This window comes from Prionailurus viverrinus, chromosome A2 (genome assembly GCF_022837055.1).
Source record: "Prionailurus viverrinus isolate Anna chromosome A2, UM_Priviv_1.0, whole genome shotgun sequence".
In the NCBI taxonomy this organism is placed as follows: domain Eukaryota; kingdom Metazoa; phylum Chordata; class Mammalia; order Carnivora; family Felidae; genus Prionailurus; species Prionailurus viverrinus.
The window spans coordinates 81437977-81457441 of NC_062562.1; the positions used below are offsets into that span (position 1 = coordinate 81437977).

The following is a 19465-nucleotide window of genomic DNA, read 5'->3' on the forward strand; positions in this document are numbered from 1 at the left end:
TCACTTTCATGTCAATCTAGATTGCATCGAGATAACTAAATATCTTGAGTGTTCTGAGTTTTCTTTTCCTATGTAAAATATCTTAACTATTTTAAATTATCTTTGAGTACCTTGTATCTTTAAACATGTTTACAACAGAATAATTTTCATTGCTTTAACTTTGCAGTTATTCTTTATAGTTAAAGAGTAATGATTTACAACAGGAATCCAATCAGTAAGTCACCAAAAGTTCAACAAACATGCCTTGACCACCCACGGGTGAGGCAGGAGTCTCAGTGCTGTGGTGTGGGGGTGGGAGGGAATGGGGGGCAAGCCACGACACTGACAGAACACAGTTAATCTCCATTCAAAGCAGAAAATGAGCACGATGAGGGTTCAAAGTAGGGGGGACATTGCTTCAGGGAGCAATAAATAAAATGTGATACTTGGAAAAAATGTAGAAACACAAGAAGTGATGTAGGGGATTGGTCAGTGAGGCAGATGGAAGAGGTTCAGGGTGGCTCTGACTAGAGCAGTCTGTATGGGAACGTAGTGGAAGAAAGGACTTTAACAACAGAGTAAGATTAAACCTGCAGAGAACTTGGAGTATCGGGCTAGGTTGGCTTAGATGTGGCTCCATAGACAAGAGGATTGCGAATGGCTTGTTCCAAGGTAGAGTCAGCATTTGAGGGAAAGTTTACAGAGTCTGGTGTGCAAAACACCTGTATGTATGTGGAAAGATAGGCACAATGTATCAATGATACTTTCTCAGGATCTCATGGTTTCTTTTCAGTGGTGTTTTTTCCATAAAGGGAGAGAGTGAGAAGACTAGGTTAGGAGGCCACCGTGATACCCAGGGAAAAGGCCACAAGATGACCTACTGTCCTGGGAAGAAGATGACCAGTGTCAGTCCTGGTATTTTGTGACTAAAGAGGCGACAGGATTTTTTCTCCTGACACTTGACAAGACATTAACTCATTGTCCTCTTTTTGTAACTGGACTTTACATAGGTAGCAATTAGTACTTATAGCAGATAATAAATAATAAAGTTAATAATATTTAATTATTATAAAATTATTAAAAAACATAATATGTAATAATAAATTCACTTCATCCTTCAACCATGACATTGAAACTGGTCAACTTAGTTGATATATGTAACACTGTCACATCAGGGGAGAAAGGAAGGGTGGTAAAGTTACTGAAGATAAACCTCTTTTTGTGTGTGTTTTTCTCTGCAGTGGCTTCAGAGTGTATTCTAGCTTCCATTCTATAGTGTCTAGCAGTTTGGTAATACAGAAACCCAGAGTAGAAAGTTATTAGCACCTCAATACAAAATATATATATCAAGTGATGTCTATTTTTTTATCAGGTTTTCAGCACAGGTATTATTGCTTTTTGATTAAACATATCTAATGATACTGACTTTATGTATTTTCCTTTGAGACATTTTATTATAAATATTTTCTAATGATCAAACAACTATAAAATCATCATTTTAAAGGTTTCTGTATGTTACAAATGTTAATATGATATTACTTAATTGTAATATCTAGTATAATATACTAGGTAAAAAAGTGTCATTTTACACCCTGCCTGGTATAGTGATCATTAATAACCCAGAACATGCCACTGAGTGCAAAATTGTCCCTTCCCTTCTCTTTACCCTAATTCAAGTTCATGTCATGTTGACCTTCGTGGTGGAATCAGATCACACATGACATTATCCCACTCCAGATACATTTTATGTTTCCCTGAAATTAAGGAGGAAAAAACTTGGTGTCCACACAGTTTTTAAGAGACTCGGTAAATTTGAAAAATATCAATATGCTCGCATTTAAAAACCACATTTTGGGGGTGCCTGGGTAGCTCAGTCAGTTAAGCGTCAGACTCTGGAGCAGGTCATGATCTCACAGTTCTGGGTTCAAGCCCCACATCGGACTCTGTGCTGACAGACAGCTCAGAGCCTGGAGCCTGCTTTGGATTCTGTGTCTCCCTCTCTCTCTGCCCCTCCCCTGCTCCCACTCTGTCTGTCTCTCAAAAATAAATAAACATTAAAAAAAATTTTTAAAGCCACATTTTGATGCCACCTATAGATAGGTTGTCACTCAGGTCAGCATGTGAAAGAAGTATGGTTCTTTTTAGTGATGTTATAGATAACGATCCTTTTTAAAGCATATTTTCCATTCCAAAACTTTTAACCGCCGTCTCTACCAATATTGCACAATTTCCTACCGACTCCCAAAATCCATCTTCCATACTTTTAGCAGCTTCACGTATAATATGTATGTATGCATATGTGTACGTACATACGTGGAGGAAATATATGACCCCTACACAATTACACATTTAATTACACCTTCTTGGTATTTATGATCTTTTTTCCAGTCAAGTGCCTTTCTTTTCCATAAGACCATGTTTATAGATCCCAGATGCCTATTGTTTGCAGAAGACCATGAAATCCAACTTCCTGAGAAAAATTTGCTTTCTTTTGCCCCTGAGTCTAATCAAATAAGAAGTTCAAGCTGATTCAGCTAACAACTTTGTTTTTCCTCTGTTTGTTTTTGTGAAATGAGAATGTTCGCTAAAGGAATCAAATTCTGTTTCCTACTTGTTAAAGATGTGTTTAAATAAGGTAGTGGGTACAGCACACACTTCCTCTCTAATGAAATCCACCCAAGTAGACAGTTTCAGAAAAAAGTCCAAGAATAAAATTCAAAAGCCAGAACAGTTTCATTCCACTTTCACTGTGAATCAAGAGAATTTACCATATTTTCCGGTTTGGAGCTCACTAGTGAACAGAAGGGGCTTTCTTCAAGGCCAAAGACAGTGAATACAGGCGTCAACCTTTAGTTATTCTGTCTTGGGGGAGTAATGTCAGCATGACCTATTAACCATGAACATTTTCAAATAAGTATCAGGCTAACGTAGAATATAGACTACATTGCGCTTTCAGTGATGGGACTTACGTGCTCTTTCTCCTTTCCCTCCCTGCCTCTATCCTTTCTGACGTTAAACAGCACTCGCAAACAAAATTACATGATGAATTTTTCACGACAACACGGGCTCAGGCACTTCTACAACAGAAGACGAAGGTCACTTAGACGATACCCATGAAGAATCAAAAAGTTTATTTTCCTTCCAACATGTGATGTGTTGCTTTCCCATTCTTTTAAAATCTCGCACTGCATCTGATATCAGGAAAATTCTGTGAAGGACTCGGTGATTAACGGAAAGCCCTTCTCAAGACCGAGTGCACACCACTTCCCCACACTGTGAACTAATGACAAGTGACTTATTTTCTCATAAGTAAATGTCTTCATGTTGCTGTGTCCGTGAAAATTGTGATCTGTTGTAATATCAGTTACAGTGGCAGTATTGAAAATAAGAAATAGTTTAACAGAAAAAAAAAGTTTAAGCACAAAAATTTAAGAGATTTTATGTTTAAAATGGCATTTAGTACAGAATTTAACATTCTTGGTCACAAAGCTATTTAAGTGGACTGTATTTCAGCTATGTATCATGTTTTATATGATTAAATTATCATTGTTTGTTTTATGTATTATCTTCTACAGTATAACACACTGACACTGTATTTACTTGTTTTGTTGCAATATTTTGCTGCTGAATTTCAGGCTACTTATATTCTGCAGAAAATTCATTGAAATACCTACTCAAGAAGATAGTTGTAAAGATATTGTATCTCCTTTAATATACTCCTTAAAATGTATGTTGGTTTAGCGTTGTTTTGTGGATAAGAAAAATGCTTGACCTTGAAATATTTTCTACTTAAAAATTGTGGATGAAAACCCTATCTCCCACAAAGTTCCCAGCTCCTTGTCTAAAGATTTTTTTAAAGTGTTCTGTGGCTGATTTACTAACAGTGACTGCCATTTTGTGTCTGTGGTAACAAGAGTGATTTGTAAAACAGTGGATGTTTTCATTGTGTTCTCTTCGTGGATTGTTCTTCCTGCGGGTCATTCTCATACCTTCTGATGAAGTTGTACCAACACCAGCAACATTGTGATGGCCCTGTAGCCCTGAACTCTTGATTAACCTAACTGAAAGGTTGTACTCTAGGGTGAACCAAGCTAAAAGCCCATTCTTAAATAAAAATTATGTCCATAAGCCACTTGAGGCTCATTTGTCTTTATTCATTTTTTTAATTAAATTTTGTGTCAGATTTGGAGAGCTGATCGATTTTGGAAAAAACGGTGTCAGATGTATTTACTGGTGTTTGGTTTCCTCACTGGTGATAACAATTATGAAGCCACACTTTCAATTCAACCATGTTTCTCTTATTCTATTTCTATTAATCACTCTGTTTCTATTAATCACTCTGTAATTACAGTAAGAAAAGTCAATAGAGAATTCTGAAAATTATTGAATTCCTGAGAAATGTTGTTAGCTGCTACATAAATACCTGGCTCATAATGAGCCCTCATGCATTCATTCAGCAAATATTTGTGGAATGCTTGCTATGTGGTAGGCACTTTGCTAAGTGTTGAGGATAAAAATGGTGATTGGGGAATTTTCCCTGCTTGTAATGTCTACCAAATAAAAAGCATGTTGGTACTGTTGAATTTGTTGATTTCCCAGAGGATTAAAAAATATCTAAGTAATAGAGTAATAAAAGGCAATAGTATTTCTCACTGAACAGGGAAATGATAAAGGATGATCTCTCTGAGAAGCTTAGCTAAACTTTATTTTAAGCCTAATATCAAATCCATTGTGAATCATTGCCTTGAGATACAGGTCTTCTTTTTTCTGCCAACCTAATTTAATATATGACTTATTTTACAATTTGGTGCACTATTTGACCCATGATTGTCTGTAACTGTTGTATCTTAATTGTTGACTTCTCCTTTCTTGATTCACAAATTGTCTGCTGCTGGTTCCCCATTTGATGGCATTTTTGGTTCGTTTTCTCATTGGTAGAAGGGGTTGAATTTTTCCCAAAGCTTTGTCTTTCCATGCCTTGCGTGTCTGCCATAGACCTACCAGGGGAGCAGGGCTAAGCTATCGTATAGCACTCCCAGTCACCTGTCTTCCTACCGTGAGGACAGGGCTGGCATCCCTTTCAGTCCATCGCCTCAAAGTTTTAATAGTGTACATGGGGACTTGCATGTAATTGGCTTATTTAATTTGAAAATGTAGTCAGAGTAGGACTTCAACTATTGTTGGTTCAACTGACTTACCTTCCTAAAAGAAACAAAGTTTAATAATACCAGAGATTTAAAAATATTTGCATGGCCAAGTTTCCATGGTTTCTACACGGTTATCTCTTATTCACCATACATTCTAATGTAAATTATACTCAATATCTGAATCTTAGGGGTGCCTGGGTGTCTCAGTGGGTTAGGTGTCTGACTTTGGCTCAGGTCATGATCTCACAGTTTGTGAGTTCAAGTCCTGCGTCTGGCTCTCTGCTGTTGGCACTGATCCCACTTCAGATCCTCTTTTCCCCTCTCTCTCTCTACCCCTCCCCCATTCACATTCTGTCTCTGTCTCTCAAAAATAAATGTTAAAAAAAATTTTAAATATATCTGATCTTAAATATAGGCAGTATCACAGATATCTTACCCTTTATCTAAGAAAGAACATGATATGTATATTACTTGGGAAATTCCCCAAATTGAGATGGTCACTCTTGTCCTTACATTTCAAGGTTAAAAAAAGTATAGGCAATCACTAAAATGTGTACCCATTCATTTTAATGTTTGCCAATTGAAATTTTTTGACAACTTGTAGTGCCTTTTTGTACTTTATCTTTTCAACTTTCCTATACATGGCAATTGCCACTTTTTAAATTTTTTTTAATGTTTTTATTTTATTTTTGAGAGAAAAAGAGCGTGAGTGGGGGAGGGGCAGAGAGCAAGAGAGAGACACAGAATCCAAAGCAGGCTCCAGGCTCTGAGCTGTCAGCACAGAGCCTGACGCAGGGCTCAAACCCACGAACCATGAGATCATGACCTGAACCGAAGTCGGAGACTTAACTGACTAAGCCACCCAGGCACCCCAGGAGTTGCCACTTTTAACACTAAATAATATGCCTTTTTCCTAGCTTACTTTTATAAAAAGATGTGCACTATTTCCTTGAGATGGGCATTTAGGATGTGTTTCAAATAAAATTTGTTTTTCAAATATGTTTATTGGTTGGGGATAGGGTATCTAGATATCTTGGGATCAGGTTTCTATCATCCAGACAGAACACTGAAGCATTCCTCTCTTGAAAAAAAAACCTATAAACTGAAATTTGAGGAATTCTATAATGAACCAGCCAGAACACCTTGCTCACACAAGTAGCTTCCAATCAATTTTTTTTACTCATGGTAGCTTTGTTATTCAGAAGTGGAGAAAGGATGGACTAGCCAACAAGTGGTACTAAGACAATTTGTTATTCAAGTGAAAAAACAGAACTAGATCCCTAGACATATTACACAAAAACAAACCCCAGGTAGATTAAAGACATATATGGCAGAAGTAAAACTTTACAACTTTTAGAAGAAAATATCATTATGGGATCACGGGAAGAAAGGATTTCTTGAACATTACATAAAACACACCATAAGAAAAGGATTATAGGATTATGGTTTGACTAGATTCAGTTGTAAAACTTCTGCATAACAGAAGAGACCACAAAGTTTAAAAACCAGCCACTGAATGAGAAGATAGAGGCACAATTTACAGTCAATAAAGGATTAGACTCTAGAAAATGTAAAGAACTCATGCAAATAGATAATGGAAGGTAATAATGTGATTTGGGGGGGGCGCCTGGCCGGCTCAGTCAGTGGAGCCTGTGACTCTTGATCCCAGGGTTGTAAGTTCGAATCCCACATTGGGTGTAGAGAACGTGGGATGGAGACCAAAAAAATACAGTATTGTACTATTTTTTTTAAATAAAGTCTTTTAAAAGTAATAACGTAATTTTCTTTAAATTGAACATTTAAATCAAAAATTTACTGAAGGAAAAACTGGAATGACAGAAGATTAAAGCGTTCAACCTCACCAATAATCAGAAAAACATCATTTAAAACAAGAATGATGTCATACCTAATCAGGGAGGCAAAAATCATAATCCGAATATAGGGGTATTGAAAAGAAGAACTCTCATACACCGCTGGTTTATGTTGGGACAGCCTTGTTTTAAAATCTAGGCTTTATTATCCAGGTCTGGTGAGACCAGCAGGTCAGGATACAATTGCCATTGAGAAGACAGTTTGTTTTGGACAGTGCCCAGGAGGGAGGAGCATCCATACCACACAGGGGTCACATGGGGAGCATCAGAGTTGATGAAGAGGCAGAAGGAATGAGGGAAAGCATGGCCTGGGCCTTTGCTGTGGTCTCCCTGGGAAAGGCAAGGCAGGGTAAGCAGGCTTAGAACTGGCTAGTTTGAATGACTTCTGCAGGCTCTGTGTTTTAGGGACTGTTTCTAAGGCCCTGGAATGATCAGGGCAGAGTAATACTGCCTCCTGGAGCATAATTGCCAGAAAGAGGAGGCAGTTCAAGGAAGGGTGGTCCCTTTGTTAGTTTGCATGTGAAAGGGGTAATCCTTGGAGAGTTGTTTACTATCTCTAAGAATTGGCTAGCCCTAGGAGAGGAAGTCTCTCCTCTCTGTCAGTAAGGTCCCAGAGGTGAGGGCATCAAGAATACAGAAAATAGGGGTGCCTGGGTGACTCAGTCAAGTTAAGCATCCAACTTCGGCTCAAATCATGATATCATGGTTCATGAGTGTGAGCCCCACATCAGGCTGTCTGCTGTCAGCACAGAACCTGCTTCACATCCTCTGTCCCCCCTCTCTCTCTCTCTCTGCCCGCCCCCCCCCCCGCCCTTCCCCTGCTCGCACTCTCTGTCAAAAATTAAACAAAAGGAATACAGACATTAAGAAAATACAGTTAACACATCCGTTTTGTTTCTTAAATTCTCCATATGACTGAAGTTATATATCTTTCTCTCACTGACTTATTTCACTTAGCATAAAACGCTCTAGTTCCATCCGCGTTGTTGCAAATGGCAAGGTTTCATTCTTTTTGATGGCCGAGTGATATTCCATTGTGTATTTATACCACATCTTCTTTATCCATTCATCAGTCAATGGACATTTAGGCTCTTTCCATAATTTGGCTATTGTTGATAGCACTGCTATAAACATTGGGGTGCATGTGGGATTTAAGAAACAAAACAGATGAACATAAGGGAAGGAAAAATAAGATGAAAACAGAGGGAGGCAAACCATAAGAGACTCTTAAATACAGAGAACAATAAGGGTTGCTGGAGGGGAGGTGGATGGGGTGGGAGGATGGGCTAAATGGGTGACGGGCATTAAGGAGAGCACTTGTGGAGCTGAGCACTGGTTGTTATATGTAAGTAATGAATCACTAAACTGTACTCCTGGAACCATTATTACACTATATGTTAACTAACTTGAATTCAAATAAGTTAAAATTTTTTTTAATTTATTTAAAAATACAGCTAATACATCCCTGTAGAGAGCAGTGCAATATCAATAACATTGAATATGTTTATAATATCAGTAAGGTTGGATATGTACCTACAACAGGACCCAGCTACTTGTAGGTATTTATCATAGAGAAACTCCCACATGTACACATGGAGAGATGTGTGCAAGAATGTTCATAAGTGCATTGTTTGTCATTGCAAATAATCAGAAACAGTCCGAGTGTCCATCAATAAGAAAATGGATAAATGGTGGTTTATTTGTAAATACTCTCTGGTGTTAAAATGAACATGCCTATTAACAATAACAACAAAATAGTTGCAAGATTATATGCCATGATGCCATTTATCAGGTTTTAAATCTTGCAAACAAATAGAGTTGACTCTTGAACAACATGGGTTTGAACTGCATGGGTCCACTTAAATATAGATTATTTTCTGATAAATACAGTAAGGTACTTTAAATGTATCTTGCTTTCCTTATGATTTTCTCTCTTTTTTTTTTTTTTCTTTTGAGAGAGAGAGAGCGAGCAGGGGAGAGGTGCAGAGGAGAGAGAGAGAATCTTAAGCAGGCTCCATGCTCAGTGCAGAGCCCAACATAGGGTTCAGTCCCATGACCCTGGGATCATAACCTAAGTGGAAACCAAGAGTCAAACACTCAACCGAATGAGCCACCCAGGCACCCCTCCTTATGATTTTCTAAATAACATTTCCCCCCTCTGACTTACTTTATAGTAAGAATACAGTATATAAGATAAACAACATACAAAATATGTATTAATCAACTGTTAATGTTCCAAGTAAGACATCTGGTCCACACGAGGCTATTAGTAGTTTGATTTGGGGGGAACCAAAAGTTATACTCAGTTTTCCAACTGCACTGAGGTCGGTGCTTCTCACCCCCATGCTGTCCAAGGGTCAGCTGTACTATATGTTGCTTATGAATACATGCATATGTAGCAAAAATATAAAAATGTATGGGAATAGTAAATAAAAATTCATGACAGTGGTTTCTGCAGGCAGGGAAATAAGATCAGAGAGGGGTGTGTGGAAGATATCAACTCTACCTAAAATGGTTTTTTTTCTATTTTAAAAGTCAAAATAAGGGGCACCTGGGTGAGTCAGTCGGTTATGCATTCCGTCCGACTTCGGCTCATATCATGATCTCATGGTTCATGGGTTCGAGCCCTGTCTTGGGCTCTGTGCGGACAGCTCAGAGCTTGGAGCCTGCTTTGGATTCTGTGTCTCCCTCTCTCTCTGCCCCTCCCCAGCTCGCTCGTGTGCTCGCTCTCTTTCTCTCTCTCTCTCTCTCAAAAATAAACATTAAAAAATAGTCAAGTAAGACACAGTAAAGTGTTCAGTTTTGAATGAGTCATGTGTATACAAAAGTGTGTTTTTATTATTTACTATTTTCATGTGAAGATCTAAATGTTATAGCAAGAAAAGAAAAGAATAAACAGGATTTCTCAGGCAGATTCATTGGGGAGACACATTAGGGAATGAGAAATATGTGTAAAGACACAAAGGCAGGAACTAGTCTAGCTCCTTATGGGGGGGTGGGGGGTGTCTCAGATCTTTTGAATTCGAGGAAGGGTTCACTGGGAGTAGCCCAGAGAGATGTAGGAGGGCTAGTCAGGAACGAGGGAGGGGAGGCAATTTCTCACACGGACAAAATTCAACTTTAACTAGGAGGCACCACAAAGCAGATGACCTTGGATCAGTCCATCCAACCAAGAGATGGGGAGTGGTTGGAGTCAATTGAGGAAGGAAGCTGGGACACTGGAATCAAGGGGTAAACCCGGGACAACAGCCAAGCTATAATTTTAAATTGAAAAAAATTTTACTAAGGATTCGTGCTTCCTTCTCCAGAGTACCTACAAACTGCTGCACATACAAAATAAAGTAGTGAATACAAAAAGCAACTATGCATTTATTTATTGCGCAGAAAAAGAAAAAAACAAAACCCAGCCGTTATTAAAAGAATGCCAGTCAGAGGTGAGTGGGTTTTGTCATTCATACTACATCTCCCATTCAGTCCTTCGGGTGCTTATTAGAAATGAATTTCTACAGGTTTTTTGTTTTTAATCCAACATGATGGAAATTGATGCTCTCTTTATAGACATGGGAGACCACACAGTGACGGTGGAAATGTCTGCCACTCTCCAGTGGCCTTATTACCTTATTTCAGTGTCTGGACCCACTGTCTAGAAATCATGCCACTACAGCAGAGAAAGAGAAGTTCAGTCGGAAAACATAACTTTTTACGGAGAGAGGACTACTGGCGGAATAATATATGGATATGTATGTGAATAACAAAAAGGCACAGAACTGTGCATAAGAAATATTGCTTCAATAAATCTGGAGACAGTAAACTTACTCCAAAGGTAGTACAAGAATCCTTAATGTTACCATCCATCCACGGAAAGCAGACATATTGTGATAAGTTAGACACTTTTAAACACCTCTACACCTCAAGAGAATCTAAACAAATTCTGTTTAAGAATCACTTTAACAGAAACTGGGACACCTGGGTGGCTCATTCGATTAAGCATCCGACCACAGCTCAGGTCACAATCTGGTGGTTCGTGGGTTGCACTCTGTCTCCATCTCTCTCAAAAAAATGAATAAACATTTTAAAAAGTTTTTAAAAGAATCATTTTTTTTTTTTTAACGTTTATTTATTTTTGAGACAGAGAATCAACGGGGGAGCGTCAGAGAGAGGGAGACACAGAATCCGAAACAGGCTCCAGGCTCCGAGCTGTCAGCACAGAGCCCGACTCGGGGCTCGAACTCACGGACCGTGAGATCATGACCTGAGCTGAAGTCGGCTGCTCAACCGACTGAGCCACCCAGGCGCCCCTAAAAGAATCATTTTAAAAGAAACTAAACAACGGTCTTAAAGGCTAAAGAGGAAAACCAATCACTCCTGATTCTGATGTAGTTTCTCTCACATTCATATTTTAGATGATGTGAAGTTGATTCTTTGGTCCACCCCTAAAATTTCTGACTGCAACATTTATGTTCTAGCACATTCCATGTTTGGAGTTTGGCAAAACCGCAAAGGAGGTCGCTGTCTTTGGCATCTCTCCCTAAGACACACCCCACACACCAGAATCTGGCCACACCCCCGCAACATAGAAAACCATCTTGGGTCCTAGTCCTACAGATGTTAACCAATTCTCACAAGGGAGAGCCAGAAAGGGCAACTCAGCTTTACTAAATGTCAGACACTGTGGTAGGCTTTGGTCTATCCGTCTCACAAAAATTGTTACTATAGACTAAACTAAAACTTTCCCCAAGGGATTTGTATTTTATTTATTATTTTTTTTAATGTTTATTTCCTTTTGAGAGAGGGACAGACAGACCATGAGTAGGAGAGGAGCAGAGAGAGAGGGAGACACAGAATCTGCAGCAGGCTCCAGGCTCTGAGCTGTCCGCACAGAACCTGACATGGGACTCAAACCCATGAACCATGAGGTCATGACTTGAGCCAAAGTCGGATCACTTAACTGACTGAGCCACCCAGGCGCCCTGGGATTTATATTTTAATAAGTAGTGTTAAACTTCCAGAAATGCTTCAAGAGCCAAAAGAATGAGTGTTTTAATGGTGAAATTTCAGGCCTTTGTTTAGGTGATTGAGGTAGATATTTTGGCAAAAATGCCATTAAAGTCTTCCACTTTGATAGGTCAGACAGCCTGTAAAACTGGACCTACAGATTAGTCTGCTGGACCTGTTTCAAACCCTGAGTTCATACAGATGCTCAGTATTTGATATTTTAAGTACCTACAGTGGCATATCTTCCTGGTCTTGCCTTTTACTGCCTTGGTAAGTGAGCCTTTATATTCAAGAAAATAGACCTGATTCTCAGCTGAAAGAGACAGGGACTGTCTAAGCCAGAAATAAGCAATTACGTGTATATATTATGCCCATTCTTTGGATGGCACTTTCTTCTCAAGGCCTTATTACCTCCATGCTGCTTGTGACCCGAGCAGGGCAGGTTTTATAGGCCTAAGGCTCACAATTTGGTGGACTCCTTTAAGAAAAAAGAACTCAAAATTTGAAATGCAAAATTAGGTACCAATGTGAATATTTATTTAGAAAAGGAAAATAAATCACAACACGTTACAAACGTACAAGTTTTTAAAAGCTGAGAAATATCATAAACATGATCTGGAACTGCCAGACTTCATCCAGAAAAGACATATCAGAAACACCAAGCTGTCATCTCATACACTAAGGTACAGAAACCGGGCAACTTTACACAGAGATGAACTCTCTATCGATACGAAGAACTAATAACTACAATTGTTCTAAATTTGATGAAATCTATAAACCATAGATCCCAAAGGCTCAGCAAACCTCAAGCAGAATAAACACAGAGAAAACCACTCCACTGCATATCATAATTAAGTGGATAAAAACTGCTGATGAAGAGAAAAATCTCAACAATTCTTCCATTCTCGATCTAATACAAATTGTCCCACGCTGCTCTGAGTTCAATCTCCTGGCCTCGTTTGAAAACTCACTGGCAGGAACAGTGAAGAGCCTGAGGCTTTACCCTGCTCCTCACTAGCTCCCAGGTGAGCCTGCCACTGTTTCACAGATGCTGCTAGAAAACACAAGACTCCAGAGAGGCAATAATCTCTCTAATTCTTATAAAATCTAGCGATGGTCTTGCCCTTTCCGTCTTCTTATTGCTTCCTCTTACTGTTCTGTTGGTGGTGTTCGAGTCTTCATGGACTCTGCCTCTTCTACTTGAATTGCTACAATAGCCCGCCTCTGGTTCTCCTCTGCATCCACTCTGGTCCTTCGCAATCCATTCTTCAAGCAGCCACTAGATTGATCTTTTCAACATGCAGATATGTTCACGACACCTCCTGCTCACAACTCCTCAAAGAGCTCACCCAACTCTTGGAACAGAACCAAAATTCATAATACGACCCACGAGGGCTTTTGTGATCTGGCCCTGCCTTTCCCTCCAGCTTCATTTTATGCCTCCCTACTCTGTGCGCCCCACCCACGTGGCCCCCTCCAGCCCCCTTCTGTGCCCCCATGTGCCTTGCTGCTTGCAGGGACAGGGCTGTTGCGCATACAGGCCCCTCTCCACGTCACCTCCGCCTCTTTTTGTTGACACTCCACTCTATCCCAATCTGAATTGGTTTTTTGTATTTAATTAAATGTGTTTATACATCTGGATTTTGTTGTGTTTGCCTTGAGAGCATTTATCCAAGTTTGCAGTTATACTATTATGAATGTGATTAACCAAACTCCGTCTTCCCCCCTCATTAGCCTATAAATTCCATGAGAGCACTTTACCATTGTATTCTCATTATCTGCCTCAGAGTGTTTAAAAACTGACCATTGTTGGGGCGCCTGGGTGACTCATCAGTTAAACATCCAACCTCAGGTCATGATTCACGGCTCATGAGTTCAAGCCCCGCAATGGTCAGCTGTGCTGACCTGACCAGCTCAGGACCTGGAGCCTGCTTCCGATTCTGTCTCTCCTCCTCCCCTGCTCGCACTCTCTCTCTCTCTCTCTCTCTCTCAAATATAAAAAACATTTTAAAAACTATTTTTAAAAAACTGACCATTGTTAAAATAAATGAGTGCATAAGTACTTCTAAATATATTAAACTCTTTATTAGCCTTATGTCACTGGGCAAGTCACTTAATATTAGTCTGTTCATCTGTGATATGAGAGAAATAATACCTACTTATGAAACTACTGTGGGAATTAAACACATTTATGACATGTATAGCATATGATATATAGCTTGTAAAGTTATCACAGTTCTTCCTATCAACAAACACAATGCTTTCAAGTCAAAATACAAATGAGAAATTGAGAGAATATATCTGTAACATACATCACAGATAAAGAACTAATATCCCTACTATTAAACATATGAAAAGATGTTCAGCTTCACTCATTACAAGAAAAATTGTAAAGAAATCTCGCTGAGATACCATTTCTCACCTACCAAAATGGCAAAATTCGTTAGCTTGACAATGCAAGCTTGGAAAGACTTTGGAACACAAGGTTTCTCATACATTGCTGGTGGGAATGCAAACTGACATAACCCTCAAGAAGAGGACAATGGCAATAGTTCAGAAAACCACATGTGCATTTACCTATTTGACCCAGGGCACAATGACCCCACTTCTAAGAATTTACTCTGAAGATAGAGCTGCAAAAATATATATGAAAATGTATATGCACAAGGTTCTTCATTACAGCATCATTTGTGACTGCAAAATATTGGAAAGTAATAAATGCCCTAACATAGGTGATTGTCTGAACAGCGTGGTGCATACACACAATAGACTACTATGTGGCTGTGAAAAAGGATGGAGAATAGCTCTGTGAAGTGATGCGGAGTGACTTCCATAAGATATTGTGAAGTGAACAAAGCTAAATACAAAAAAGCATATACAACTGCCATTTGTGTAAGAAAGAAGTGAAGGCAGGAACACACACATATATATGGGTCAGTTTTACACGAGAAACATGGAAAGGATAAGTCAGGAAAACGTGAAGTTGATTACTCCCAGGAGATTGGAGGGAACGGGTGGCACAAAGGAGGGAAGACACTTCTCTGAGTTTACCGATTGTGTGGCTCTCTCTTTAGGAGTCATGTTAATGATCTGCAAGTTCAAAAACTTAAATAGCCACCAAGGATGGAAAAGGGGGGGTGGGGGAGATAAAACTGAAAGTAAACTCATCTCTAAACTAGAAATGAGCAGCATCTAACTGGCAAAGTTGTTATGACAGGAGTTAGTATCTATAAAGTTCTTAGAACAGCGCCTACCTAGCCTTTATAAACACTGGACAAGTGTTAGTCAGTGTTCTGATACAATTGTTATAGCAGACACCCAGTGCTATTTCCAAAAGTACATCAGCACCACCTAGGGGCTTATGTCAGCCCCTAGTAAGGTGTATCTCACCCCATTCCAGACCTACTGAATCAGAATCTGCATTCTTAAGTCAATCAGAGAAGACAGATATCACGTGATTTCACTCATAGGTGGAATTTGAGAAGCTTAACAGAGGATCATAGGGGAAGGGAAGGAAAAAGAAGATAAAAACAGGGAGGCAAACCCTAAGAGACTCAAATACGGAGAACAAACTGAGGGTTGATGGGGGTGGAGGGTGGGGGTATGGGGAGGTGAGGTAAATGAGATGAGCACTGGGTGTCACATCAAGAGATGAGTCACTAGGTTCTACTCCTGAAACCAAGACTACACTGTATGTTAACTTTTAACTCGAGAATAAATTTTTTTTTAAAAAAAGCTAATTGGTAAGACTACTATAAATGAAATTTGCCAAAATTCTTAAATTAGAAAATAAATACTTTTAAAAGTTGAAAAAAACCACCTTTTTAACAAGATCCCCAGGTGATTCATATCTGCCTTCTAGTTGAAGTACTGGGCTCGCAGACACGCATGTGACCAGGTAATCTCATACAATGGCAATGGCCAAGTGTCAAATGTGTAACGCCAGAAATGCATGTCACAGGAACCCAGTTCCTCCTTAGTATGTCATTCTGTTAGGATTTATTCAGAGATATTCAAAGCCTGAAGAAAAGCAAAATTGGTTTTCCACATATGCCCAGATATCAGTGATTCCTCAGCACAGGACTCTGGTGCCCTTGAAGACAGCGCCCTCACGTGGAGTAGAGAGGACATTTCCAGTTCTTCCCCAGATGCCTGAAGGACAGCATCAGTCCTCTAAGGGGGATGCCTGGCCTCTGCTCTGGAGGTGGCTTCTGGCTGTCAGACACCAGTGGTGTCCCCAGGCACACTTTTCATCTTTTAAGACTGGTTGCCAGATAGCTAGCCCATCACTTGTGTCACCACACCGTGCAGCTGCAGAAATGACCCTGGTGAACCTACTGTAACCCTTGCTATGACATAAAACCAGAGGAATGTTTTTATATGGAAATCATTTCTATCTCTCCCCTTCTAGGATTAGGCACTCGGGCTGTGGTGCTCTCTGGCATCTTAGTTGTTAGAAACTAAACACTTTCCCTCCTTTCTTCCCCCCTCCCTCTGTTCCTTCCTTCTTCTTTTATTCCTCTTTCACTCCCTTCCTTCTTCGTATCCATTCTACGTTTTCCGCCCATGTATATTCCTTTCATCTAAATAGCCTGTTTTGGGGGCAGCTGGGTGGCAGTCGGTTAAGTGTCGGACTTCTGCCCAGGTCATGATCTCACGATTAGTGGGTAGTGGGTTTGAGCCCCATATCAGGCTCTGTGCTGCCAGGTTGGAGCCTGGAGCTGCTTCGGATTCTGTGTCCCCCTCTCTCTCTCTGCCCCTCCCCTAGTGGCACTCTCTCTCTTTCAAAAATAAACATCAGGAGCGCCTGGGTGGCTTGGTCGGTTAAGCGTCCGACTTCGGCTCAGGTCACAATCTCACGGTCCGTGAGTTCGAGCCCCGCATCAGGCTCTGTGCTGACAGCTCAGAGCCTGGAGCCTGTTTCGGATTCTGTGTCTCCCTCTCTCTCTGCCCCTCCCCTGCTCATGCTCTGTCTCTCTCTGTCTCAAAAATAAATAAACGTTAATAAATAAATAAATAAATAAATAAATAAATAAACATTAAAAAAAACTGAATAGCATGGGGTCTTTTTTGCTTTATTTTTTAAACGGTGTTTTGTTGGGGCACCTGGGTGGCTCAGTCGGTTAAGCTCAGGTCATGATCTCACAGATTGTGAGTTTGAGCCCCGCATCGGGCTCTGTGCTGACATTATGGAGCCTGGAACCTGCTTCGATTCTGTGTCTCCCTCTCTCTCTGCCCCTACCCTGTTCGTGCTCTCTGACACTCATAAATGAATACATGTTTTTAAAAAAATAAAGTAAAAGGTGTTTTGTAAATTCTAACTCGAATTCCTAAGAATCTGTCACACAGGGCCTTGTTGCACCAGTCAGTATTTGCAAATAAAGTGTTAATCGAAGGCAGCTCACCAAAGCAGTTTTTTTTTTAAAAAAGATGGTCATTCTGCATTTCAATGTTCCGTGTCAGCCTGAGTCTCCATAATCGTTGTATTTGAGGCTATATGTTAGGATGTTTTCATTTAAAAAATAATAAGCAATGTTTGAATACTATATAGTTTGTTTAGTGTGCTTACTTCAGCCTCGACCCTCGGATTTTGTCTCTCATCCTAACTCTAAGCTACATGAATCCCCTCTTGAGGAGTTCGTGGGCAGTGGGACGGGAAAGTGGGGTGTCAGTTCGGGGGGGGGGTGTCAGTTCTGTAACTTTTGTGGGCTGGTTGAGCAGGGCACTCATCCCCAAGCGCGCCCCAGAAGTTCTAGACGTTTGAGAGGAGCCCCCGGACTCGCGGGGTCCCCCCGGCGGAGGACCGCAGGGGGCGGGGCGGGGCGGGGCGGGCTCGGGTTGCGGGCTGCGCGCCGGGCGCCGCAGCCCCACAGCGGGGCGGCACCTCCCTCCGAGAGCCGCGCGGGGAAGCAGTGGCGCGGCGTCCAGGCGGCAGCGGCTCCGGAGCGCGGCGGGGCGGCGGCTCGGCCCTGGGCAGCGCGGGGCAGCGCCGGCCGGTGAGTGCGCGCGTGCGGGCGCGGGGTCCGGGCGCTGCGGTGCGGGGCCGGGAAGGCGGACGCGGGGGTCCGGGCGCTCCGGTGCGGGACCAGGAAGGGAGGGCGCAGGGTCCGGGCGCTCGGCCGCGGGGCGTGGAGGAGAGGCGCGGGGTGGGCAAGGGCGGACGCAGGGCCGGGAGGAGAGGCGCGGGCGCGCACAGAGCGCTGACGGCAGAGCCACAGGCCGACCCCCGCTGGGGCTCTCGGTGTCGCCGCCCCGCTGGCCTTGGTCTCCGCTGTCTCTCCGGCTTGCCTCTGTGTCTTTTTGGCTCTCACTGCTTCCTGAAACTAGCAGATATCAAATGAGACTTGCCCACACCTTGGCGGTCTCCAAGCCCTGACAGCGTAAAATGTGAAGACGCGCTTTCCTCTGCAAACGTCTCCCTGAATCTTCCCGCGCTGCCTCGGCAGCACAGGCTTCTTCCTAGACATTTGCGTCCCTTTGGTTGTAGCCCAACCCTTGGCTCTTCACACCTTCCCGAGCGCGCTCCCATTGCTCCCCAGACACTCTCAGCCCCGCCGAGGCCAGCGTCAAGACGCCTTCTCGGGTCTAGCCTGTTTGTGTCCCCGTCGATTTTTAAATCTCAGTGTTTCCTTTCGCCTTCTCGCCGGAGACCCGGCGCCGTCTGCGGTGAGGCGCGGTGGGGGCTGCCCCGTTCGGCCGCCCGGGTGCCCTGCGAGCGGAGCTGGGGTTTCGGGGGGGCCGGGCCTCCCTTCAGCACCCGGCAAAGCCTGGCCCCTCTCCGCAGCTTCGTTGAAGGAATGAGCCCTGCGGCTCTAAAATTTGGTAGTGGTGGCCTCCTGCCTAAAACTCGCTCCTGAACACCTGCCGTGGTGGGCGCACTGCCATAATAGCGGGCCTGATATTTCGGTCCCTTCAGGCTCCTGCCTTCTATTTAGGAAAGACCGTCGATCAGGAAATCGGTTTACTGCAAGTGACTGCCTCACGGAATGAGCTGTCCGGGCCAGGCGGGCGGGGGAAGCGTTCAGGGCCTTGTCGATGGAGGTAGAGCTCGCCAGGGTCTGCCCGCTCTGAACAGAGCTGGCAAAGATTCTTTTCCTCACCGTGACCACTGTGTTATCAGCCTGGGGTCTAGAGTTGTTAAATCACGAATGAAAACAACAAAAAATAGCAGTTTGGTGTAGGGGGGACACGGGGATTCAGCTTTTTCTTATCTGAGAACTGAATGTATTAGCTATAAAATGCGTAGTCTAAGGTAAACTTGGAAATAAAAGGGCAAGTTGGAGTACGAAATAGGAAGAGCAAACCTCTTTGAAATGAAATTTGGAATAAGGTTTTGCTAGGCAATCCTTCTAATGACTGTAGTATTTCTTTGTATCCGAAGACTTTCAGGTGGGGGACCAGAGGCTGGAGAGAGACCTTCAAACTAATTTGCATGAGAAAAAAGCTTAGCGTGAGGAATTCGTAGGTAAGGTT

At 41.9% G+C, this 19465-nt stretch overlaps 1 protein-coding gene across 1 annotated transcript in view; it reads left to right on the forward strand.

Moving 5' to 3' along the window:
• Positions 1-4084, forward strand: part of RELN (reelin) — a 535267-nt gene extending 531183 nt beyond the window's left edge. The window contains exon 64 of the mRNA XM_047850601.1: positions 3000-4084. Within this exon, the coding sequence (XP_047706557.1) occupies positions 3000-3096 (97 nt within the window). The 3' untranslated portion in view covers positions 3097-4084. The remainder of the gene's footprint in view (positions 1-2999) is intronic.
• The last annotated feature ends 15381 nt before the right edge of the window (positions 4085-19465 follow it).